The sequence below is a fragment of the Gorilla gorilla genome, chromosome 11, assembly GCF_029281585.2.
Source record: "Gorilla gorilla gorilla isolate KB3781 chromosome 11, NHGRI_mGorGor1-v2.1_pri, whole genome shotgun sequence".
NCBI classification, from domain to species: domain Eukaryota; kingdom Metazoa; phylum Chordata; class Mammalia; order Primates; family Hominidae; genus Gorilla; species Gorilla gorilla.
Genome location: NC_073235.2, coordinates 120,633,870 through 120,660,280, shown reverse-complemented (window position 1 = coordinate 120,660,280; position 26,411 = coordinate 120,633,870). Strand labels below are relative to the sequence as shown.

At 48.1% G+C, this 26,411-nt stretch overlaps 1 protein-coding gene across 7 annotated transcripts in view; it reads left to right on the top strand.

Moving 5' to 3' along the window:
• The window catches only part of TNS1 (tensin 1), a 211,367-nt gene that overhangs the window by 31,282 nt on the left and 153,674 nt on the right, over positions 1-26,411 (top strand). For all 7 annotated transcript variants that reach the window (XM_055380501.2, XM_055380498.2, XM_063695195.1 and 4 more), the window contains exon 3: positions 451-488. In XM_055380501.2, coding sequence (XP_055236476.2) covers positions 451-488 — 38 coding nt within the window. The remainder of the gene's footprint in view (positions 1-450; positions 489-26,411) is intronic.

Below are 26,411 nucleotides of genomic sequence, written 5' to 3'. Positions count from 1 at the left end.
GTGTGTCTGTCTCTGGGGCAGAGTAAGTGTGATTGTGGTTTGCGATGTCGTCTGCCTGCCTGGTGTGTGTGTAAGGGGAGAAGGCCCCCCTTATTCCTTGGGGGGGCTGGCGTGGGGCCCGGGTCCGGGCTACCTCTGCCCCTGGCAGGGGTCCAGTGGGGGACCCCCCCCCTTTGCTCCCCCCACCTTCCCGCACCCGGAGGGGCTCTGGCTCTGGGAGCCCCCTGCGTCCCCGGCCGCGGGTCCGCAGTCCCGGGCACTCCCGCCCCGCAGTCCCGGCAGCCGCTCCCCTCCGTCCCCTCCCTCTCTCCCTCTCTCCTTCCCTCCGTCCCTCCTTCCCTCCTTCCTTCCCGAGCGCGGATTGCGGGCTGGGGTGGGAGGAGATTTCGCGGAGTTTCCATTTCATACCTCGCGGCTAAAACTTTCTTTCTGTGTCTCGCCCTCTTGCAGTCTGCAGCTTCTCCTGTCATCGGAAATGCCAGGCCAAGGTAAGGGGCTGCGGGCTGGCGGGCCCGGGAGGACTTGGGACAGGCCTGGCTCGGGGTCCCAGATTGGAGAGGGGGCGCCGGCGGGGCGGGGGCGGTGCCCGGGGCGTCCCTCCTCCTCTCTTTGTTTATGCAAAGCGCCTGGGCCTGGGAGCGGGCGCAGGTCAAGGTGAAGGCGAAGGCCCGGGGGCGGGGGCAGGGGCGGGCTGGGGAGTCGGGGGATCTGGGTGGGGGGCGCGGCGCGCAATCTGGGCGGTTACCGGGGGTGGCTGATGGGGACAGGGCTCCCAGGGAGAGGCCTTTGAAGGTGTTTCTGCTAGTTCTTCAGGGGGAGAGGGAAAGGGGGAGGGGATCCATTTCAATTACCCCGGGCCGCACAGAGCCCCAGTTGGCTCAATTTGGCCAACTTAGAAAACCTCGGTGTCCACAGCCACAGGACCCCGAGAGCGGGAGAAGCGGGTGGGTGGGATAAATGGAGAATGAGGTCGGAGGTCAGGATTGGCTGGTCTGGAACCGCCTGAGAGACTGTCCCTTCCTCTTTATTGGCCAGGTCTTCTTTTGGTCCTCAGTTTCCCCATGAGTATTTTCTGGCTGGTCTTGATGGGAAAGGGAAACTGAGGCAAGAAGACTGGAGGGATTGCTGGGCCCTGGTTGGCCAGGCTGGCTCAGCCCCTGATGTATCCACTGAGGTTTGGACACAGGAGTCATATATCAGCTTCTTGGAATAACAGGGGGTGGGGGATTGGCACCAAGATGGATTATGAGTTTGGGAAGGAAATGGTTCTGTCCAATGGGCTTAGCTCTGCCTAGGGGTGGAAATGGCGTTCCTTGCCTTTCGCTTGCAGCCAGTGTCTGCACCTTCTGCCATTGTTGCTTGTAACCCTCCCTGCCCTTTCACTCCCTACGTTTGCTCTTCATATTTGACCTTTCAAGGAGTTCAGGGAGTAGAAGGAGAAGATGCTTCCAGAAGGAGCATTCATTGAGCAGTTGAGGACCTGTATCTGGTGCATCTCATGTTTTGCTTCTTATTAGCTGGGTGGCCTTGGGCAAGTTATGTACCTCTCTGAGTCTCTGTTTCATCCTCAAGGATATGGGAATAAGAAGCCTACCTCATAAAGTTGTTGTGAGAATTCAATGAGGTAATGTATGTGAAGTGCCCAGCCCAGTGCCTGGCACAGGGTGGGTGCTCAAAAATGTCATGACTGATGCTCAGCTACTGGGAGCTTAGAGGGACAAGTGTTACCTTGGGGAAGGGGTGCTGATGGATCAAGCAGGTCTGGGAGGCATCTTCCTCCAAAGAAACTTTACTAAAGCCGAGCACACACCTTGCTGGAGGGCGTCTCCATCTGTAGACTCCAGCTTGGAATGCTCCCCTTGCAGAGGTGCAGAGGGCCTGGCTTGCAGCAGGTACCTCCATGCAGTGGGTTTTCTGCCCCTTCCCTTGTCTTCTCCTTTCCTGCGGCCTCTCTCAGCCTTTTCTCCCCTGGATGGAGAGTACGTTTCTGCTTCTCCTTCCACCTCCCTCCTTGTTCTGTTTATCCAGAGCAGAGTTTTTTGCCTTAAACTCCAGAACTTTCCAGTTTTCTTGCTCCTCCCCAGTCTACCCCTTCGTACTGCCCTTCCTGCAACCTTTTCTTTTAATAGCAGTGGACATGTACAGTGCTTTGGGTCTTAGACAGCATTTCACATGCATTATCAGACTTTGTTCTTTTAATTCCTTTAGAGCATAAAACATTGGCCAAAAGATTCTGTTGTTTTACAGATGAGGAAACTGAGGCGCCCCATGTTGAGTGACTTCCCCAAGGTGTCCCGGTGTAATTCTTCACCTGCTCTCTGTCCCTGGGCCTTTGTGCTTCCTTCTCCTTGTCTCTCACTGCCTACTGGCATGCATTTCTCCATCCTTGCCTGCCATTCTTCCTTTTACTTTTCATCTCTTGACAGCAACAGGATATATTTAGGAAGGATAAGGGGATAAACTTCCGGGCAGTGAAGGGTCTGATTGGGGGAGATGGGTGGCCCAGAGAGGCCCAGAAAGACATGACAGATGGCCCCTTGTCATGCAGTAGCCTTGTGCATGGGAACAGGCAAATGGCAAAGATGACTTTTTGGGGGCATAGCCTACCTGAGGAGTCTCTCACGTGTGCTGGGGGCTCAGAATGCACCAGGCTGCCACAGTCCTGCTCTGCCCTGCCCAAGGAGGCCAACTAAGTGGGGGAGAGGGTAGACTGGCAGGGCAGCAACCAGGCAGACAGATGGGCTTTGTATAGGAGTTTCCTCTATAGGGAATGGGACCCACTGGTGGTGAGCGCTCCACCCAGCTGGTGGGTCTTTCTCTGAAACCAGAGCTCTTACTGCCACCCTGCCTTTTCCTCCTGCTGGGAAGGGCAGCGGGAGCCACAGAGCCACAGCAGAGCTCTATACTGTGGATTTTATAGCCTTGTCAACTTGGAGGTCATCTGGTCCGTCCCCTGCTTCTAGGCAGGATTCACTAGTAATCTCCTTCCACGGGCCAAATACTGTTCTAAGTGAACAGATAGAGAAGGTCTTGGCCCTCATGGGTCTTGCAATCTAATAGGGGAGACAGGCACTAAATAGGCAAGCAAGTTTTGAAGGGAATGAGCTGGAGCAATGGGTTAGAGAATTCTGCTAAGGTAGCCTAGAAAGACTCCTTGGAGGAAGAGTCGTGTGAGGTGGGACCCAGATGATGATGTGGGGGAGGAGAAAGAGCAGGTGCAAAGGCCCTGAGGTGAGAGGAACTTGTTACGCTTGAAAGAGGGCTGGAGAGTAGTGAGTGCTGGGGAGTTTGGGCCGGAGGGACGCGATTGGATTTCCACTCTGAGAAGGCCACTCTGGCTTTGAGCAGGCACCAGGGTGGGAGGAGGGACATGGGCCAAGAGGCTGCTGATGTTGCCCACTCGAGAGAGCCTGGTGGCTTAGTCCATGGTGCTCGCCAGAAAGGCAGTGAGGAGGGGCTGGGTCTGGAATGCCTTCTGAGGGAGAGCTGGAGCCTCGCTGAGCCATCGGATTTTGGGTGTGAGAGCAGGAGTGGGCTTAAAGATGACTCCCAGATTTTGGCCAGAGTAATTGGGTGCACATGGTTTCACTTACTGAGATAGACGAGGTATGTGAGAAATTTCTAGGAAAGATGGCTCCAGGGTTTCAGCTTTGCTTGGTCTCCTTTTCACAGTCCCCCCATGCACCTGGGGTTTCTTGCTGATATTGGTCCTCTCCTATTCAGCCTGCTGTAGTCACTCCTCTGGTAAGTGGCTGGTTCCTAATGCCTTCACACGCCACCCTCACTGTTCCTGCAGCACGAAGCGATAGTTCTGACAGGGGCTGTGTTATGTATACAGAGTGATATGGTGTAATAAATGGCCCCCAGATTTAGTAGCTTAAAATAGCTTCAAACACTTATTATCTCATAATAATAAATGTTTTGGGGGGTCAGGATGTTGGGGGTGGCTTAGCTGACTGGTTCTGGCTAGGGGTCTCTCATGGGGTTGCAGCTGAGATGTTGGCTGGGGCTGCAGTCTTCTCAAGGCCTGACTGGGGCTGGAGGATCATTTTCCGAGGTGGTTCTGTCATGTGGCTATCAAGTTGGGGTTGGCTGTTGCCGGGTAGCCTCAGTTTCTCACCACACGGACCTCTCCATAGGGCTGCTTGAGTGTCCTTACAACATGGTGGCTGGTTTCCCAAGAGTGAATGAATGATTCAAGAGAGAGCAAGGCAGAACCCACAATGTCTTTTATACACTATCCTTGGAAGACACACTGTTATTTCTACAATATCCTATTGGTTACATAGGTCAGCCTTATTCAGTGTGGAAAGAATCTACATAAGGGCTTGAATACCATGAGGCAAGAATCAGTGGGGGCCATCTTGGAGGGTGACACTACAGATGCCCAGAGACAGGGCAATGCTGACCTGGCAGCTAGGAGGCCGTGGGTGTGTTGGGAAGGGCAGGGTACGGGAATCAGACATACTTGGGTTTGAACTCTACCGCTGCTGCCTTCTAGATATGTAAGCTGGGTTGCAGAGGATTAAATGCACATTGGCATATAGTAGGCACCTTTCTCCTTTCTTGGAACAATAGTTAAAGCCTGGAAAGGATCCCAGATATTCTGTGCCCAGCTCTCTGCCACTTGGACGTGCTTGAGAGAAAATGTTCCTGCTGGTAGAGGTAGAGCCTCGGTGCCGGCTCATAGTCAATGTTATCTATGTGTTGATTGCCCATCGGAAGGTTGAGAGCTAGGTTCCACCCCAGCTTCCCGAATAGTACCTAGTCCATAGTAGGAGTGCCTATAAAGGGATAAAAGGATAGAATAAAGGAATTTTGAGAAACAAGTCCTTCCTTTCTGGGGAGAGGCCGAGGGGATGGAGGAAAGCAGGAAAGAAGTAGCAGCAAAATCATTTAAAATACCCCTCCCAAAAACCTTCCTATCTTCTGACACAGAGAGTGCTGCAAATAATAATTCTAATCATATTCCTTTTTCTAATTGGGGTATAATTCACACTCTCAATTATACAAAACTCAAATGTACATCCTGATAGATTTGTACATACATGAGAACCAGATCATGATCTAGAACATTCCCAGCACCCAAAAAGCAACCCTTATGTTCCTTCAAGTCAATATACCCCAAAGGTAATTGCTATCTTTATCTGTATCATCAGAGATTAGTTTTGCCTGTTCTTGAATGTTCATCGAAGTGGAATCACACAGTATGTTTGCTTTTGTATCTGGCGTATTTCACTCAGCATTATGTCTGGGAGGCTCATCGTGTTCTTGCGGGTTGCAGGAGCTCATTCTTTTTAATTGCTATGTTGTATTCCATTATGTGAAGAAACCACAATGTATTTATCCATTCCACTGTTGATTGCCGTTTGGGTTCTTTCCCGTTTGGGACTGTTAGGAGCAGACCTGCTATGAACCCTTAGTCACCTCTGTCTACACAGAACTTTGTAATCTACAACATGTTTTCCCTCGTCTTTGCAGTTCTGTGAGGTGGGCAGGGCTCACGGTGGCCCCATTGTACAGATCCAACATCCAGGCCCCATGACGGTGCCCAACTTGGCTAATGGCACCTTGGCATAGGGGCCTTCGATGTGATTCTGGTCTGCTCTGGGTTAAATGGGCAGGGAGCAGGTGAGGAGAGAGAACAAGCGTGAAAGCATCAGACACTGGAGAGAGGGGCCTGGGTCAGAGCCAGGAATCTTACTGTAGTTCATGGAAACCCTATTCTACATCTCCTGAAGGAAGCAAATTCCCAGTCTCCCTTAGTTCCCACCCTTACCCCTCATTGGGGTCCTTATCTGTCCCCAGTTGTTTCTCTCCTGTTGAGGATTTAAAATGAATGGCCCAGGACTTGTCTTCCAATTTTTTTTTTTTTTTTCAGAGACAGGATCTCACTCTGTTGCCCAGGGCAGAGTGCAGTGGTGGTCATGATTCACTGCAGCCTCAATTTCATGGGCTCAAGCCATCCTCAATCCTCCCACCTCAGCCTTCCGAGTCCGAGCTGGGACTGCAGTGTGCGCCACCACACCTGGCTAATTTTCTTTTTACTTTTTGTAGAGACAGGGTCTCGCCATGTTGCTCAGGCTGGTCTTGAACTCCTGGGCTCAAGTGATCTGGCCGCCTTGACTTCCCAAAGTGCTGAGATTACAGGCATGAGCCACCACACCCTGCCTGCCTTCCACTTTTATGTTAGCACATGTGCTGTGTGTATACAGCAGCTTTTCTTCCTTTTTGCTTTTCTCTTCTGTCCCCTGCTATATGACTCCATAACTTTCAAATAACTTTTATTTATGTATTTATTATTTTAAGTAAACTTTTAATTTTAGAATAGTCCTAGGTTTACAGAAAAGTTGCAAAGGATAGTACAGAAAGTTCCTGTGTGGCAAGCACCCAGTTTCCCCTAGCCCCTGGATACATTTTGAAAAATGCTTTCCTCCCTGCTGATCCTCACTCCTTGTTTTGAAATAGCAGTTTCAGTTGACAACAGCAGTGTCTTCCAGCCAAATACTCTTTGTCCGCTGCAGGTCAGACAAGAGTTCAGTGAAACGACCAGGCAGCTGCTGGGCAGGCAGATGGCCCAGGCTTCAGCCTCTTGGGTGGCTCTTTCTTACCCACTGGCTTCCTTCCTTAGCTCTCTGTTACCTCTTTCCAGTCCCAAGTACCAACTGAGGCGGAGGGAGGAGGCTGCAGCAACAACTTGGTCTCCTCCCCTGTACCAAAAGGGCTTAAATCTCATCCTTTAAGCTTGAAAGGAAAGGAAATCCCATAATTAACCCCCACCTTTCAGTCTCATTGCAGATTACCTTTCCTGCTAGTCTTGTAAACACACCTGCAGCCTTCTTTTACAGTTGGGTTGGAGGCTTGTATTCTCCTGCTACCAGAAATACCTGAGTGGGAGGAGGTTCATGGCCCCAGGACCATCGATGGCTCTGAGCCTAGTGGAGTGTTTAAGCTCTTGGACTTTGGAGACAGACTTAAGTTTAAATCCCTGCTGCATCAATAACTGGCTTTGTGATCTTGGGCAAGTTACTGAACCTCTCTGAGCCCCAGCTTCTTCATCTGTAACATGGTGATTCTAGTAGTACTTATCTTGTAGAGCTCTTGTGAGGGCTGGGAATGGTAACCCTACTAAAATGCTAAGCTCGAAACTCAGTTGTTAAAAAGTTGCTAATATGTACTTATTATTTTGTATTCTTCTGGCCTTCTCCTACTTCCTGTAAGGTGGAGAGAATCTGAGAGATCAACAAAGCTTTCTGAGGGCAGTGGTGTGAAGACTAGATAGACACTGCTTTTGTTTTTCCTTCTTTTCTCTCTCTCTATTATCAAGGAAGAGTGAGGAAATTCTATAGGCAAATATGATATGTCTTTCGCTTGTTTGCCTGCCGAATGGCCCCTGAGATCTCTAGCAGTGGTTTGAAGTCTTGTCTGCACATTAGAATCACCTTGGTGCTTTAAGAAAACCGATGTCTGTATTCTACTCCCTGGAGGTTCTGATTTAATTAGTTTTGGCTACGACCTGACCTGGGCATTGGGATTTTTAAAAGCGGTAACCAGTGGTGGGAATGTAAAATGGTACAGCTGCTCTAGAAACAGTTTGGCCATTTCTTATAAAATCCAACATACACTTGCTGTATGACCCAGAAATTCCACTCCAAGATATTTATCTGAGAGAAGTAAACACATGTCTGTAAAAAGACGACTTGTTCACAAATATTCATAGCAGCTTTATTTCCAATAGCCCCAAACTGGAACGAACCTTTATATTCAATGACAGGTAAATGGATAAAGAAATTGCGATGTCATAGTACAGTGGGATACTACACTGCAATAAAAAGGAATGATCTATGCGCAACAGTGTGGATGAACCTCTAAAACATCATGCTGAGTGAAAGAAGCCAGACACAAAAAGGGCACATACTGGGTGATTCCCTTTTAATGCAATTTGGAAAAGACAAATTGCTAGTGACAGAGCAGATTAGTAGTTACCTGGAGTTGGGAGTGGTGGGGAGATTGGCTGCAAAAGTGTGTGAAGGAACTTCCTTGGGGGATGGAATTGTTCTCTATCCGGATTGTGGTAATTATGCATGCAGCTGTCAAAACCCGTTGAACTCTATTCCTAAAAGGGATGCATTTTGTTGTATGTAAATTATATCTTAATAAAATTTATTTTAATAACATTTCCCATGTGCACTTCCTTTGCAGCCACATTTGAGAACCATTGGTCTACGGCTTCTGGAGACCAAGCTCTGTCTTCTTGGCCAGCGCTAGCACAATCTCATGTATTTAATAGTGCTTCCTGGGGTTGAGGGCTTTCTTCCTGTTTTTTTTTTTAACAACTTTATTGAGGTATAACTAATTCACATACCACACAATACGCCCATTTAAAGTGTACAATTCAATGATTTCTTTTGTATCATCACAGAGTTGTGTGACCGTCACCACAGTCAATTTTAGAAGATTTTCAGCAGCTCGGAAAGAAACCCTGTACCCTTTAGCTTGAACCCCTAATCCCTCTATCTCTCCCCCACCCCACCCCACCCCAGCAATCAGTAGCCACTAATCTTCCTGTCTCTATATATTTGCCGATTCTGATGGTTTCATAGCTGTGGTCTTCAGGACTGGCTTCTTTTTCTTTGCATAATATTTTCAAGGTACATCTATGCTGTAGCTCCCTTTTTATGGTTGAGTAATATTCCGTTATATGAGTGTAGCCCATGTTGTTTTTCCATTCATCAGTTGGTGGACATTTGGGTTGTTTCACTTTTTGGTTATTATGACTAATGTTGCCATGAGGATTCATGTACAAGTTTTTGTGTGGACATCTGTTTTCATTTCTCTTGGGTGTGTGTAGTTGGGAGTGGAATTGTGGAGTCATAGGGTAACTCTATGTTTAACGTTTTGAGGAGCTGCTCAGCTGTTTTACACAATAGCTTATATTGGTTTTCTAGGGCTGTCCTAAAAAAGTATCACAAACTAGGTGACTTAAAACAACAGAAATGTATTGTCTCACAGTTCTGGAGGCTAGAAGTCAAAAATCAAGGTGTTGGCAGGCCTGTGCTCCCTCTGAAACCTGCAGGGGCCCTTCCTTGCCTCTCTCCAGCTTCTGGAGGTTTCCAGCGATCTTTGGTGTTCCTTGGCTTGTAGGTGCATCACCCATCCTCTGTCTTCACATGGTGGCCTCCCTGTGTCCTCACATCATCTTCCCTCTGTGTCTATGTGTCTCTGTGTACACTTTTTTTTTTTTATCAGGAACTGTCATAGATGGTTAAGGCCCATCCTCATGACCCCATTTTAGAGCTTGATTACATCTGTAACGACCCTACTTTCAAAAAGGTGCTGGGGGTTAGGACTTTAGCACATCTTTTGTGAGGGACATAATTCAACCCATAACATAGCTGTGCCATTTTACATTCTTGCTAGCAATATGTGAAGTTTCCAATTTTTCCACATCCTTGTCAACACTTGTTATTATCTGACTTTTTGATTGTAGCCATTCTAGTGGATGTCAAGTGGTATCTCATCATGGTTTTGATTTGATTTCCCTGATGAGTAATGATGTTGAGTGTCTTTTCATGTGTTTATTGATTATTTGTGTATCTTTTTTGGAGAAATGTTTATTGACATTGTTCATTTAAAAAATTGGGTTGTCTTTTATTATTGAGTTGTAAAAGTTCTTTATATGTTCAGAATACAAATTCCTTATCAAATATATGATCTGAATTTTTTTTTCTATTCTCTGGTTGTCTTAAAAGCCAGTTTTGAATTTAGTTGAAGTCTAGTTTATTTTTTTTTAGTGGCTTGTGCTTTTGCTTTCATATCTAAGAATTTATTGCCAAATCCAAGGTCACAAAGATTTACCCCTGTTTTCTTCTGAGAGTTTACAGTTTTGGCTCTTATATTTAGGTCTTTTATCCATTTTGAGTTAATTTTTATATATGATGTGAAGTAAGGTAAATGCTGTTTTGCATGTGGTTATCCATTTGTTCCAGCACTATTTGGTGAAAAGATCATTCTTTCCCCACTGAATGATCTTGGCATCATTAGTATTAAGTTTCAAAATTGGGAAGTGTGAATTCTCTGACTTTATTCTTTTTCAAGGTTGTCTTGGCTATTCTGTGTCCCTTAAAGAAATTTTAGGATCAGCCTGTCAATTTCTACAAATAAGCCAGTTGGAATTCTGATAGGGTTTGCATTGACTCTGTGGGCCAACTGGGGGAGTATTGCCATCTTAACAATTTTGAGGCTGGGAGTGGTGACTCATGCCTGTAATCCCAGCACTTTGGGAGGCTGAGGTGGGTGGATCACTTGAGGTGGGTAAGGAGTTCGAGACCAGCCTGACCAACATGGTGAAACCCCATCTCTACTAAAAATACAAAAATTAGCCAGGCATGGTGGTGCACAGCTGTAAACCCAGCTACTCGGGAGGCTGACGTAGGAAGATCTCTTGAACCCGGGAGGCGGAGGTTGTAGTGAGCTGAGATTGCTTCACTGCACTCCAGCCTGGGTGACAGAGTGAGACTTTGATCAAAACAAGAAACAAAAAACACCAAAAAACAATTTTGAGTTTTCTGATTCATGAGCATGAGATATGTTTATATTTATTTATATCTTCTTTAATTTATTTCAAAAATATTTTGTAATTTTAAGAGTATATATTTTTTACTTCTTTTGTGAAGTTTTTCTTCAGTATTTTGTTCTTTTTGATGCTGTTTTAAATGCAGTTGTTCTTAATTTCATTTTTAGGTCTTTCATTGTCAGTATATGAAAATATAATTGATTTTGTGTAGTGATGATTTATCTTACAATCATCACTATTTATTAATTCTAATAGTTTTTAAGGGGTTCCTTAGGATTTTCTACATACAAGATGATGTTCTCTGTGAATATAGTTTTAGTTTTTCCTTTCCAACCAGGGTGCTTTTTATTTCATTTTTTGCCTAATTGTCCTGACTGGAAACTTCAATACAATGTTACTAGAAGTGGCAAGAGCAGAAATTGTTGTCTAGTTCCCGAACTTAGGAGGAAACTATCCAATATTTCACCACTAAGCATGATATTAGCTGTGGATTTTTCACAGATGCCCTTCATCAGGTTGAGGAAGTTTCCTTCTATTCCTAGTTTGTTGAATGTTTTTGAAATCATGAAATGGTGTTGGATTTTGTCAAATTCTTTTAATGATGATCATGTAGTTTTTGTTTTTTTAGTCTATTGATACAGTATAATACATCAATTGATTTTCAGTTGTTAAAACCACCTTTCATTCCTGGGATAAGTCCCATTTGGTCATGGTGTATAATTCTCCTTCTTAAATGTTTCTGGATTCACTTTGCTAGCATTTTCTTGAGGATTTTTGCATCTATATTCGAAAGAGATATTGGACAGTAGTTTTCTTTTTCCTTTGATATCTTTGGTTTTGGCCTCATAGAATGATTTGAGAGGTGTTTGTTTGTCTTCTACGTTTTGGAAGAATTTGTAAAGAATTGATATTGATTCTTCTTTAAAAGTTTGTGGAGAACATTTAAACCTGTGAAGCCATTGGGACCTGGGCTTTTCTTTGCGTGTAGTTTTTTGATTGCCAGTTCAATTTCTTTATTTATTTTAGGTCTATTCAGATTTCTAATTTCTTCTTGAGTCAGTTTTGGTAGTTTATGCCTTTCTAGGAATTTGTCTATTTTATCTTAGCTATCTGATTTATTCATGGTATTTCTTCATAATTCTTTTTATTTCTGAAAGGTTGGTAGTAATGTCCCCTCTTTCATTTGTGATTTGAGTAATTTGAGTCTTCTTTCTTTGAATCTTAATCAATCTAGCTGAAGTTTTGCCAATTTTATTGATCTTTTCAAAGAATTTACCTTTTCCTTACTTTTGCTTATAGCCACTGTTTATTTTTTATTTTTATTTATTTATTTATTTATTTATTTATTTTTGAGACCGAGTCTCGCTCTGTCACCCAGGCTAGAGTGCAGTGGCTTGATCTCGGCTCACTGCAAGCTCTGCCTCCTGGGTTCATGCCATTCTCCTGCCTCAGCCTCCCAAGTAGCTGGGACTACAGGTGCCTGCCACCAAGCCTGGCTAATTTTTTTGTAATTTTAGTAGAGATGGGGTTTCACCGTGTTAGCCAGGATGATCTCGATCTCCTGACCTCGTGATCCACCCACCTCAGCCTCCCAAAGTGCTGGGATTACAGGCGTGAGCCACCGCACCCAGCCTATAGACACTGTTTATTAAGTATCCCCTGCATGGTGACTACGTGACACTCTTCTCATTTAATCCTTGAAATACCACATATAAAGCAGATGTGATTGTTCACACTGTCATATGAGCCATTGAAGGGAAAGTCTTAACACCAGTTATGCAACCAGCAGGCAGTGATGTGGGCTTCCTGCTCGGGTCTGAGAGTCTGGCTCTAATGTCTGATGGATTTCAGTACAGCAAGGGACTTTTCTTGTTCCACACTCAGCCTCTACTCCCCACAGCTGTGACTTCATGATTTTCTGACTTTATCATTGCTTAGGGGAGAGTGATGGGTCAGTGTTCCCTTGTGCTGTTCAGTGAGCCTCAGCATCGCTTGGTGAGCCTGTTCAGCATACTCCTGCCCTGTCAAGTTTGACTCAGTGCATCTGCGGTTAGACTTAGTGATCCGCATTATTTTCCAACATCTGATGCTGGGGTCCCTGACAGCACTTGTGGAGCCCGTGTTTGCCCCAGGAAATGCTTCTTCAACTTAACTGGATGCAGGCCCTGGGGAAGTTACTGCTTCCCCTAGTCTCTGTTCTTCTGGCTTCAGCTTCGCTGGGGATGGATTCAAAGATGAGGTAGGTTTTGGGGGAGAAGCTACTTTCTCTTGCTTTTTAACAATTTTGCAAGAAGCTTTAACTTCCCCTGACATCTTTGAGTCTCTCTCTCTCTGTCTCCTTACACACGTACACACACGCACACACACACAGCCTGCTCCCCATAGCAGGGAGGGGCAAGGCTGGGGGTGAAGAGACACTGAGCTGTGACTGGCTTCTCATTTTCCTGGAATGTGGCTCCCCAAAGGTCTCATATTTTTCAGCGTTTCTGACGCTGGGGCTGTGTAAACATCACACAAGGGTTTGCTGCATCTGAGAGACCAGAGGAGTTAGAGAGAGGGGGAGGGTAGGAGCCCAGAGCAGAGAGAAGGGCAAATGGGAGATGGAGAATGGAGAGGGAGAGAGGAGAGGAAAGTCCTGGGGTCCTGGTGGAACAGGATGCTGGATGAAGCATGCTAGAGGGAACAAAGACCAGTGGAGTCCCACTGAGCAGGTGAGGGATCTAGGAGGGCGGGGTTCATGGTGTGGTGCCAGGGGAGGGCAGAAGGTCCAGTTCAGGTTAGGAGCTCTGTCAGTGAGGTGGGAGGAGACCCCTGGTCCACACCAGCCACCCTGGCTGCTTCTGGCTTCCAGCCTGGGGGGTCTGTGGTGCCCGTTGAGCTGGCTAAGCAGGGAGAGCAAGGCCTTTGCTGGTGGATGGCCGCCTCCCGGGGTGTGGTGAGCCTGGCGGTGGTGAGTGGCAGCTCCTTGCCTCCTGGGGCTCCACCTTGGCTGAGAGAACCTGCTGGTATGGAGGGAGGCCCAGGATGCCTTATGAGAACCTAGCATTCTCTGCTGCTGGGCTCTGCCTGGAGGCTCAGACTCAGTTGTAGTTCTCTGAGCCTCCCAAGCCACTGACCTAGAACTACCCACTTCCTGAGCCTGGACAGCAGGAGAGGTGGCCTGGTGCATGCAGTTGGAGTCCCTGTGGCCTCCGGCTTAGGAGGCTCTTGACTCTGCTATTTACATGAACCTTGTTGTATCAGGCAAGTCCCTCCCACTCTGAAATCAGGTTTCCTAAGCTGTATAAAAATGGTGACATTGATATCTTGCTGATATCATGCTGACCTTGCAAGGTTGGTGGGAGGATTAGAGAGAATGTAGGTAAAATCCTGGCATGTGATAGGCTTTTGCTCAATAGATAACTCTTGTTCTATTCTTCTGAGATCCTAGGATAATAAAGAGCTAAGTGCCCCAGAAATAACAAACAGCTAAGTGCCCCAGAAATCCACCAGCCAGCAGGCCAGGGCAGCTCCACCGAATGACTGTGGTTCGCGCTCCCTTACCCTGTTCCAATGGATTCCTCTGCCTGCAGCCACCTGCTGGCCCTGTGTATTCCCCTCCCCCGCAGTTGTTTATCTCTGCTCCGCCCTGCCGAGGATCTTTGACAACCCTGCTCCCTCTCTCTGGGGGTTCTGGCTCCTGGCTGATGAGTGACTTGGCCAATGCCCCTTGCAGCGGGCAGGTGGGTGGGATGTTAGCGGGGGGCCATTAGGAGGAGAGGGGTGTATGTGTCTTGGGGCACAGTGGAACACAGAGTGAGTCACAGATTAACCCCCTGGCCTGTTTCCTCTGGCGCTGGCCCGGCGCACCCAAGCGAGGGTGTCCAGGGGTGTCTGGGTTCAGACTAGGTCCTGTTCAAGGAAGCAGGGGAGGAAGGTCACTCGTGGGTCACATGTGGTTGGAGGAGCAGCAGGAAAGCCCTGGAGCCCTCGTCTGCATACAGAACTCACACTGGCTTGAATTCCACATCAGTGCACAGCTTCCAGAACTCCTATATCCTAGCACACACAGGATCTATTTAATCTAATCCTCACAGCAACACTACAAGATAGGTATTAATATAATCGCTAGGGCACAGAGGAGGAAACGCCTCAGATGGTTGAGCAGTGCGCTCACACAGCCAGTAAGGTGGTGGAACCAGGACTGGGGACTTGAGCCCAGGCTTAGGGAGAGGCTTGGGGAGAGAATCTGAGCTGAGTGCCAAGTCTGACTTTTCTTCTTCAACACTCACTATCTCTGACACTGGACAAGTTGCACAGCCTCTTTGTGACTTGAGTTCTTGATCTGTAATAGTCATAAACATAGTTCTTGCTTCATAAGATGATTGTAAGAATTAAATGCATTAATGCCTACAAAGTGCTTAGAGCAATAGATAAATGCTAGCAATTATGATCAGCACCCCTCTGTGAATAAAGTCTGAGGACAGAGGCTGCAGTTGGGTTGGGTGGAGGAAGTGAGTGTAAACTGGCTTGTCATGTTTTGCTTTACTGAGGCCTCCTGAACCTCCAGGGAAGACAATTTGAATGTTCTCCACTGGACCAGCTGTCTTGCGAGGAGGTGAGCTCTCAGTAGCTGTCTTACATTGTGGGGAGCAAGGTTGGACTGGAAACAGTCAAAGTCTCTTGTTTTAAGATTTGGGGCCTGGGGAGTCAGAGCTGATTTTTAAGAAATTTTACCACACCCGACTAATTTTTTTTTTTTTTTTGTATTTTTAGTAGAGATGGGGTTTCACCATGTTGCCCAGGCTGGTCTCAAACTCCTGAGCTCAGGCAATCTTCCCACCTAGGCCTTCCAAACTGCTAGGATTAGAGGTGTGAGTCACTGAGCCTGGCCTTTTTTTTTTTTTTTTTTCCGGTAAATGTACATATTTTCATGGCTCACGTGATAAGTTAATACAGTCATATAATTTGTAAAGATCAAATCAGTGTAATTGGGATATCCATCAACTTAAATATTTATCTTTTCTTCGTGCTAGAAACACTGGAAGTATTCTTATCTAGCTATTTGGAAATATACATTAGAGCTGATTTGTTTCCTGCCTCCCCTGCTTATAGCTGAGCAGCCTTGGGCCATTTTCTCAAGTGCGCAGGTTCTCAGCTTCCTGGTCCATAAGCTGGGGTCATGAGTCCTGCCTGCAGTCTTGTGGTGAGGATTAGATGAGCTAGGTATGGAGAGTGCTTTTACGCTCCCAGTGCATGATAGCCAGAGACCTGTGATGGCTGTGGTGTGGTGGCGGTGGCATGGTTATTGTCATTAGATGCAGTCTGGCTTTCTCCAGGTGATGACCCCGTGCCGGAGCACCTGTGCCAATTATCCCTGGGCCAGCTCTGTTTTCCGTGCTCCTTGGGTGGTCTGCATTCTTCCTCCTCTGCCCTCTTAGTCTGAGCATCCCTTGTCTGATTCCTGGGGGTGTCTCGGGACCTTTCAGGTTGAACTCCTCTCCCCTTCCAAGGACTTAATTCTTGAACTATCCTCCAACCCTCATCTGACCCTAATCTGTGCCTTCCTTAGAACCCAAGTTTTTGTTTTGTTGCTTTGTATTTTGAGATGATTAAACTTACACAAAATTTGCAAAAATAGTACAGAGAGTTTCCTTATATCCTTCACCCAACTCCGCCTAATGCTGACATCTTACATAACCATGCACGGTTATCAAAACCAGGACATTCACATTGATCTGACGTTAATCTGAGGACTGTAGTAGAATTTGGCCAGTGTTCCCACCACTGCCCTTTTTCTGATCTAGGATCCAATCCAGGATCCCACATTGCATGTGGTCATCGTGTCTCCTGAGTCTCCTCCTATCTGGGACAGTTCCTCTGTCTTTCTTTGTTGCTGATGAGTTTGGCACTTTTGGAGAGTGCTGGTTAGTTATTTTGAAGAATGTCCCTCAATTTGGGTGTGTTTGATTTTCTCTTTCCATCATTCTTTCTATATTTATTAACTGGAATTCTACTGTAAAGAATGGTGCCTTATCCCCAATTCACTGATTTATTCCATTATTTATTTGTCAGTATGGACACCCTGACATTCACTTTATGGATCATAAACTCATATGGTCATTTTTTTTGTCTTGGATACAATTGATCTAGCCATGGCCAATGGGAGCTCCTTGTGTTGGTAGGACCTATGGTTCTTAACTTTTTGTTTTCTTTTTGAGATGGAGTTTCGCTCTTGTTGCCCAGCCTGGAGTGCAATGGCACGATCTCGGCTCACTGCAACCTCCACCTCCTGGGTTCAAGCAATTCTCCTGCCTCCCAAGTAGCTGGGATTACAGGCATGCGCCACCACACCCAGCTAATTTTGTATTTTTAGTAGAGATGGGGTTTCTCCATGGTGGTCAGGCTGCTCTTGAGCTCCCGATCTCAGGTGATCCACCCGCCTCGGCATCCCAAAGTGCTGGGATTATAGGCGTGAGTCACCTCACCCAGCCCGGTTCTTGACTTCTCTTATCTGCTCATTTTATTCATCAGGGTTCTCCAGAGAAACAGAACCCATATTAAGAAATTTATTGTAAGGAATTGGCTTACACAATTGTGGGGCCTGGCAAGTGTGAAGTGTGTAGGCCAGAGACTCAGGTAGCAGTTGATGTTGCAGATTCTTGAGGCAGAATATCTTACTTTTCAGGAAACCTCAGTTTGTGCTCTTATGGCCTTCAATCGATTGGAGGAGGCCACCCACCTTTTCAAGGTTAGCCTCCTTTACTTAAGGTCCCTGACTGTAGACATTAATCTGTAGACATTAATCTGACTGTAGACTGTAGACTGGAGTGTGTTTGGTTAAATCACTGGGTACTATAGCCTAGTCAAGTTGATACAGAGAACTCATCATCACACTCAGCAAAAGTTCTTTTCTCGGGAGTATGGAAATCATTTCCTATGTCAACATGGGTTGGGTGAATGAAGAATGGGGGGGTCCCACCGGGCTGATTTGGGATGAAAGTGTATCATTCAGGTCCTGGCATCTTTCGTTTTCAGCTGTGACCTTTGATTCCCACTCTCTGTGAGGGTTTGTGCAAATCTCCTTTCATTTGTAAGATGGGAGAAGCATTGTTCCTGGGTATGTAGGGGATCAGAGGATCTTAAAGGCCTGCCTTTAAGCCAGAGTGGGAAAACCAAGGGCTTGGCTTCAGGTACTTTCAGGACTTGGACCTGGAGTTTTCACTCCTCCTGGGGACACACCTGGGATATTCTTCCCTTCAGGGAGAGGCTAAGGTGGTGCCGACCAAAGTGGTTGCTCTCTCTGATCTGATCAGTTTGGAAGAGGGTAACAGACAGACCAAAGTGGGTCAACCATAGAGCCCAGGCAGGCATTACAGCTTCAGCCTCTATGTGTGTGTGTGTGTGTCTGTGTGTGTGAGAGAGAGACAGAGAGAGAGAGAGAGAGAGAGAGACCCTGAGATGGTGGTGGGAAACCCTCTGGGATTTGAATCGAAAGCCACTGAGCAGGGCTCACTAACTGGACAGAGCTCCCTGAAGTTCTATAGGCTGCTGGGGGAGGATGGGAGGAGAGGGAGTATGTGGCTTTCCAGGATTTGGGAGGGAGACATGGAAGCTAGGGAGAGAGGAGCCTTCCTGCAAGGGGAAAACCCTACATACATCCCGAAGACCTCCCTCACTGATGGGGCCTTGGCATCCTACTGCTTCCCTGGGTGCCAATTGTTTTCCTTTTTTCCACGAGGAGAAACTGAGGCTCAGAGTGGTTCGTGATTCAGTAGAGGAGTGGCTACCAGACAGTCACTGAGGGTAACCAGGTGCTTTTCTTGGTCTTCCTGGAGGACAGCCTAGGGGGAAACAGATCGAACTGCAGCTGGAGGGAATTGGGGTTGTCCTAAGGAGGGGTCGTCCTCTGGTGGTAGGGAGCCTGGAAAGGGGACAGGGGACTGAAGGAGCAGCTGGGACTCCCTTAATTGGAATCTCAAGGACAGAAATGGTTGTGTTGGGCAGGGAAAGGCTGAGCCTTCCCGCACTGGTGGGGTGTGTGTCTGGAGGTGTGGATCAGAAGCTGGGCTGCTGGTACCTGGAGGCCGAGTGCTAGAGTCCCAGCCTGCCTGGCATGGATCTGGGGAAAACAGCATGGGCCATCAGTGCCCTCTAAGACCACATCTGTTCTCACATGCCCCCTGCCCTGCATCCACCCATGGGAGCCAGCCTCCTAGACCTGGCCATGTTCCCAAGAGGCTGAGACTGAGTCCCCCACTGGTCCCCCTTGCCCTCCACTGTCAGAGGCATCCAGCTGCCTCTGTGTTCTGTGTGGAGACCAGGAGATGGGGCTAGTATCAGTGAGCATTCTTGGCAGCACACTTGACCACCCCCAGCCTCAATTTCCTCAAATGTAAGATAGGGATAATGAAAATAACACCTAGCTTGCAGGGTTGCTGTGAAGAGCTTTGTAAATAGTACATGTTGTGGGGTGGATGTCCTGTTCCTGGATGGGTCAATGAGTCGGGGACACTCCTTCTGCCCCCCACTCACTGGGTGAGTTAGTGGAGGGACTGGTGGAGTCTCCCAGGACCCCAGTACAAGGGTAGGTGAGGGGCTGTGCAGCGGTGGCCCTACTGAGAGTCCCTTCTAGACCCTCTGCAGCTGCTGCTCCTCCTCCTCCTCCTCCTGCCGGCTTCCCTCTCCGCCCTCCTCCCTTCACACGTGAGGATGATGATAAACACTCTGCCAGCTCTGAATAGGGCCTGACCTCAGCGGCGAGGCATCTCCCCTCACTCCCACCCTCCCAGCCCCAGCCGCATTCCTGGAGAGGCTAGAGCTGAGGCCCCCACTTGCCCCTCTCTCCCTCCACCCACAGAGGCGTCTAGCTGCCTCTGTGTCCTCCGGCTGATGCACACCCAGCTGCTTCCCTTGGGCCAGTCTCATCAGAACCTTGAATACCAAAGGGCTTGAGTGTGGATATTGGGTGGGATAGTCCATAATAATAATAATAATAGTGGTTATCATTTATTAAGCAATTAGACACCAGTCTTCATGCTAAGGCATCAGGTTTTATGCTAAGATTCCATGCTGAGGCACCGGGTTCCACGCTAGGGTTCCATGCTAAGGTTCCATGCTAAGACACTAGGTTCCGTGCCAAGGCACCAGGTTCCATGCTAAGGTTCCATGCTAAGGCACCAGGTTCCATGATAAGATTCCATGCTAAGACACCAGGTTCCATGATAAGATTCCATGCTAAGGCACTAGGTTCCATGCTAAGTTTCCATGCTAAGATACCAGGTTCCATGCTAAGGCACCAGGTTCCATGCTAAGGTTCCATGCTAAGACACCAGGTTCCATGCTAAGATACCAGGTTCCATGCTAAGACACCAGGTTCCATGCTAAGATACCAGGTTCCATGCTAAGACACCAGGTTCCATGCTAAGATACCAGGTTCCATGCTAAGGTTCCATGCTAAGATACCAGGTTCCATGCTAAGGTTCCATGCTAAGATACCAGGTTCCATGCTAAGGTTCCATGCTAAGACACCAGGTTCCATGCTAAGACACCAGGTTCCATGCTAAGATACCAGGTTCCATGCTAAGATTCCATGCTAAGATACCAGGTTCCATGCTAAGGTTCCATGCTAAGATACCAGGTTCCATGCTAAGGTTCCATGCTAAGGCACCAGGTTCCATGATAAGATTCCATGCTAAGACACCAGGTTCCATGATAAGATTCCATGCTAAGGCACTAGGTTCCATGCTAAGTTTCCATGCTAAGATACCAGGTTCCATGCTAAGGCACCAGGTTCCATGCTAAGGTTCCATGCTAAGACACCAGGTTCCATGCTAAGATACCAGGTTCCATGCTAAGACACCAGGTTCCATGCTAAGATACCAGGTTCCATGCTAAGACACCAGGTTCCATGCTAAGATACCAGGTTCCATGCTAAGGTTCCATGCTAAGATACCAGGTTCCATGCTAAGGTTCCATGCTAAGATACCAGGTTCCATGCTAAGGTTCCATGCTAAGACACCAGGTTCCATGCTAAGGTTCCATGCTAAGGCACCAGGTTCCATGCTAAGACACCAGGTTCCATGCTAAGATACCAGGTTCCATGCTAAGATTCCATGCTAAGATACCAGGTTCCATGCTAAGGTTCCATGCTAAGGCACCAGGTTCCATGATAAGATTCCATGCTAAGACACCAGGTTCCATGATAAGATTCCATGCTAAGGCACTAGGTTCCATGCTAAGTTTCCATGCTAAGATACCAGGTTCCATGCTAAGGCACCAGGTTCCATGCTAAGGTTCCATGCTAAGATACCAGGTTCCATGCTAAGACACCAGGTTCCATGCTAAGATACCAGGTTCCATGCTAAGACACCAGGTTCCATGCTAAGATACCAGGTTCCATGCTAAGGTTCCATGCTAAGATACCAGGTTCCATGCTAAGGTTCCATGCTAAGATACCAGGTTCCATGCTAAGGTTCCATGCTAAGACACCAGGTTCCATGCTAAGGTTCCATGCTAAGGCACCAGGTTCCATGCTAAGACACCAGGTTCCATGCTAAGATACCAGGTTCCGTGCTAAGATTCCATGCTAAGATACCAGGTTCCATGCTAAGGTTCCATGCTAAGATACCAGGTTCCATGCTAAGGTTCCATGCTAAGGCACCAGGTTCCATGATAAGATTCCATGCTAAGACACCAGGTTCCATGATAAGATTCCATGCTAAGGCACTAGGTTCCATGCTAAGATACCAGGTTCCATGCTAAGGCACGAGGTTTTATGCTAAGATTCCATGCTAAGATACCAGGTTCCATGCTAAGATACCAGGTTCCGTGCTAAGACACCAGGTTCCATGATAAGATTCCATGCTAAGGCACTAGGTTCCATGCTAAGATACCAGGTTCCATGCTAAGGCACGAGGTTTTATGCTAAGATTCCATGCTAAGATACCAGGTTCCATGCTAAGATACCAGGTTCCATGCTAAGACACCAGATTCCATGCTAAGATACCAGGTTCCATGCTAAGGCACCAGGTTCCATGATAAGATTCCATGCTAAGACACCGGGTTCCATGATAAGATTCCATGCTAAGGCACTAGGTTCCATGCTAAGTTTCCATGCTAAGATACCAGGTTCCATGCTAAGGCACCAGGTTCCATGCTAAGGTTCCATGCTAAGATACCAGGTTCCATGCTAAGGCACCAGTTTCCATGCTAAGGTTCCGTGCTAAGATACCAGGTTCCATGCTAAGGTTCCATGCTAAGATACCAGGTTCCATGCTAAGGTTCCATGCTAAGACACCAGCTTCCATCCTAAGTGCTTTATGTGAGTTGTGTCAATAAATTCTTCAAACAACCCATGAAGAAGTTGCTATTACTACCATTCCAGTTTTAGCAGGAACAGAGAAAGTAAGGTGGGGAGGAGGGGGAAACTGAGGCTCAGAGAGGTGAAGCTGCATGCCTTACATTACACAGCTAAGGAATGGGTGAAACCAGGACTCCTGGGCTGCTGATGTCCCAACAGCCCCCTCCCCGCACAGTGCAGCACTAGGTTCCCCTTCAGCCTGTCTCATCCCAGGACACAGGACCCCGGTCCTGAGAGAAGATGCAAGAATGGGAGGCAAGACTTGCTCAGTGGCCTGGGGCCTGGGCTGCCATGAAAACTGGCTGGGGATCTCTGGGTGCTGAGAACCTTGTAGAAGGTTTGAGTTCCTCATTCTCCCATCCTCAGTTTCCTAGAGGTGTAGAGTTAGAAACCTGGGCAAGCAGGAAGCCTTCTTCAGGGCACTACCCACTACCCTAACCCACCCTAACCCTAACCCACCATCTGCTGGGCCTCAGGCTCCCGCTGGACTGGTTGCTTACCTGCCTGCCTGGGAGTTCAACAAGTGCAGGCTTGGGTGTCAAAGAAATGTGAGTTCAACATCCGGCTCTGCCACCCACTGGTCTTGGGGCATTGAGAAGGTCGCTTCTCCTCTCTCAGTCACACTTTACCTGTCTGTAAAATGGACATGGTTAGGTCTACCCATGAGGGCTATGTGGGATTGGAGAAAATGGAAGTAAAGAACTAGTCCAGAGCCACCCTTGGTGAAAAGCCACTGTCATCATCATTTACCATCGTCATTCTCCATCCCAGCCATCCACCCACCCACCGCCAGCGTGCTCTTCCTCTGTGACCGATGTCTCCCGTGTAGCCATGAACCTGCATGCTCAGGATGCAGACGACGGTTTGGGAAGAGGGTGCATGACTGCCGTGTGGGACTGCATGTCAGCTTCCCACGAAGGGGCACCTTGGGTGAGCTCACTGTTTCCAAATGGCATCTGGCATTTTCTCCTTTCCCATTTGACCATGTCAGTTATCACCATCCTACACGACTGCTCACTTCATTTAAAAAAACCCAGTTTGCATTTTTTTAAACCTTTTATCTATTCTAAGTGATAGAAGGTATGGTCTTGATCTACGATATGTTTTTAGTTTTTCTTGAAATACATAAATATTAAAATAAAATTGTTGCGCTATGTTTCCAACTAAGATCATCTTGAATCTCACACTTTAGGAAACTTGGAATCAGATGAGCTCCTCCTTGTGTGTGTGTGTGTGTGTGTGAATTGTTTATTATGGGAGATTTAAAACCTATACAGAAGTACCAAGAATGATGCAATGAACTCCTTTGTACCTACCCCCAGCTTCAACAACCATCCACTTTTTGCTGTTTTTGTTTCATCTGTTCTCCCTCTTCTCCCCACCTTTTTTTCTTTTTTTTTTTTTTTTGCTGGAGTACTTTTCAAGCAAACCCCAGACATTATATCACTTTACTTTAAATACTTCAGTATGCATCTTTAATAGGTAAGGACTTTTTATTTTAACATTACCGTAATACCATTATCACAGTTAACATCATTAATAATAATTTCTTATGATCAGCTACTACCCCATCTGTGTTCAATTTTCTCTAATTATCTCAAAAATGTCTTATTTGGATTGGTTTCTTTGAATCAGGCAGAAGAACGTAGAAGCTGTGCTCTCTCAGGCCTCTGTCTATTTCCATAGTAATCATATATTGACATATATCATTGCCACCATCTTCACCAGCCAATTGGTGATACATGCTGACTGTTTCTGATTGGTCCTTATTTCATGGTTTTTACCCCTCTCCTACCCTTCCCACTTCCTTTTAGGCTCCAAACCTAAAAGGCTTGGGGTGGAGAATGACAGTGGTAATTATGACAACAGTCGCTGTTCACTGGACTCCTGGTGAAATCAGGAGTCCAGCGTCTGGCTCCCCTCTCATGTACAGCCTTAGCCTGCCAGTCCCACCGCCCTGTCCCCAGGGAGGAGAGGGGGCTCTGGAAGGGGCTGGGTGTGTATGCAGAGACACAGCGGGAGGAGTGCGGCACCTTGGAGTGAAGCTGGGCAGGGAGGGGGAGCTTGCGTGGCTGTTTCACTGGATGCCTCATCTCATAAACACCATGTCCCTGAGATGTCCATGTAAGGCTGCCTGGCTGGCTCGGAAGGGGCTGGCCACCATGGGGCCACTGGGCTCTGGGAAGCACAGCTGCCTTACCGGGGTGGGGGCGGGCCGCCCTGGGGGTGGCCTCGTGGGAACACACCCCGTCTTTCAGCTGCACTCCATACCGTGGTCCTGCTCCTCGTGCCCCCAGCCTGTGCTTTCATTGCTAGCCAAGGTCCTGTCCTCTCTGAGCTGCTGTCAAGCTTGGGTCACTGCTCTGACCCTCCCTGATCCCGTCTCCTTGGGGCCGGGAAAGTCACGTCCCAGAGTCCCTGAGCTGCTTCCTTCCTCTCCTTCCTTTTCTTAGGAGGCCTCATGCCTCAGTTTGACTGGCTGGTCTTATTGTCTTCCAGGAAACTGAGGCCATGGGGACACATAGGTCCTCTTCCCAGCAATCTCCCCAGGATCCAAGGCACCTCTGGGAAAGCCACAGCCCTTCTCTGGGCCGCAGTTTTCTCATTGGAGAAGTGCCTGGGACAGCTCTAGACCTCATTGACTGAGCTGCCCAGAGGGACACTTGAGATTTAGGGGTGCATGTGTGTGAGTTGTGTGTGTGTGAGTGTGTGGGTGTCCACAGACTTTAGAACTGCAGCCCTAGAACATTTGTCAGGTTACAGGGGGAGAAAGAGACTGAAGCTTAGGCTGTTCTCTGGGACCACCGGGATCCCACAGGACTTTCCAGCGCCTGTGTCTCCATCCTCTCCCCGCAGCCTTGCTCCTTCGGCTGTTTCAGATCCCCCTCCCTGTCTTTATTTCTTTGTTCTTTCTCTTTCCTGCCTGACTCTTCTGTGTCCTTGTTACTCCCCCTTCTGCTGCGCCCCTCAGGACTCTGTATCACTCATGTTCCCTCCAGGAGCCTCCCTTGTTCCCCAGGTCTCAGTCCTTCACCCTGATCCATAGCCCAAAGTTCAAAGAGTGGCCGGGTGCAGTGGCTCATGCCTGTAGTCCCAGCACTTTAGGAGGCTGAGGTGGGAGGATCCCTTTAGCCCAGGAGTTCGAGACCAGCCTGGGCAATGTAGCAAGACCCTGTTTCTATTAAAAAAAATTTTTTTTAACCAAGCCAAACAAACAAAAACACCAAAATTCAAAGACCCCATCCTCTTGACCCCTGGATGGGGGAGCCCCTTTCTCTGACTTCACAGCTCCCATTTCCTCCAGAGCCTTCCGTGACTCTGGGACTTGGTGGGGGGGCTCATGTCCTCCAATCTCCTGTTCCAAGGACACCCCTCCCACTTCAAGGCAGCTGCAGAGGCCTCAGAACAACCCCCAGATGCTTGACATTTTGTGGGAGCATTACTTGTTTGTGTGTGCTGAGAGTCCCCTGTCTCTGAGCCTGTAATGAACATGAGTTTTTTCCCTGAGAGGGACATTGTCCCTGATCTACCCAGTGTCACTGAAAATATTCAATTCCAAGAGTTGGCCAGGAGGGAGGATTGTTTGAGGCTATGGACACACCCCTGGCTTAGGACTTGAAAGACCTGGGTTCACGTTCTGGGTGCTGTCTCAGTGAGCTCCAGTCCCCTCACCTGTCAAATAGCCACAGTCATGATGAGATAAGGTGTTGACCGCCTCCCACTGCTTAGGAGGGGCTCTGTAACTTCCTGCTGCCCAGGATCTGCCCAGGCACTGAGTACTTGGTGCCTGAGGCAGTACAGTGGGGTGTGTGTTGGCCCAGCTTGGAGGGACTGGTGGTGGACGGGCACTGTGCGGGAGGAAGGCTTGTGTTTGGGCCCACTTCTCAGGATGAATAAGCTTGGAGGGACTGGTGGTGGACTGGCACTGTGCGGGAGGAAGGCTCGTGTTTGGGCCCACTTCTCAGGATGAATACAGACCTTCCCCTCCTTCCCTGCGTGGATGTCTCTGAGGGGAAACTGAGGCCCACATGGTCCTGGGGCCCCTGGAGAGGGGGAAGCTGGCTAGAAGGGAGAGTGGCTGGTTCCTGGCCAGGGCACCTGTGTTGGTGGTGCCACCTTCTGCAGTTCCTCCCAGTTGGCACTGCGGGCGTGGAACCCACAGGGGTGAGACACTGAGGCTGGAACATGCTGAGGATGCCTGGAGCCGCTTATCTTGGCCCAAGAATGTGCTGCAGTGTTATTAGCCAGCAGTTTCTCGTCTTTGGAGTAACCCCCTGGGGACTATGGCGGACACCTGTCCGGCTCTGGCTGCCCAGACAGCCCGTGGGTACCTGCACCCAGCTGCTGTTGGGTGGAGCTCACGAGTGTGCCTGTGTGTGTGTGTGTACATTCACAGAAGTGTGTGCATGGATCTTTTGTGTGTCTGAGGACCCTTCTGTGCATGTGTATGTGTGGCGATGTGCCTGTGTGGGGGCAAGTGTCTGCCAGTGTGGA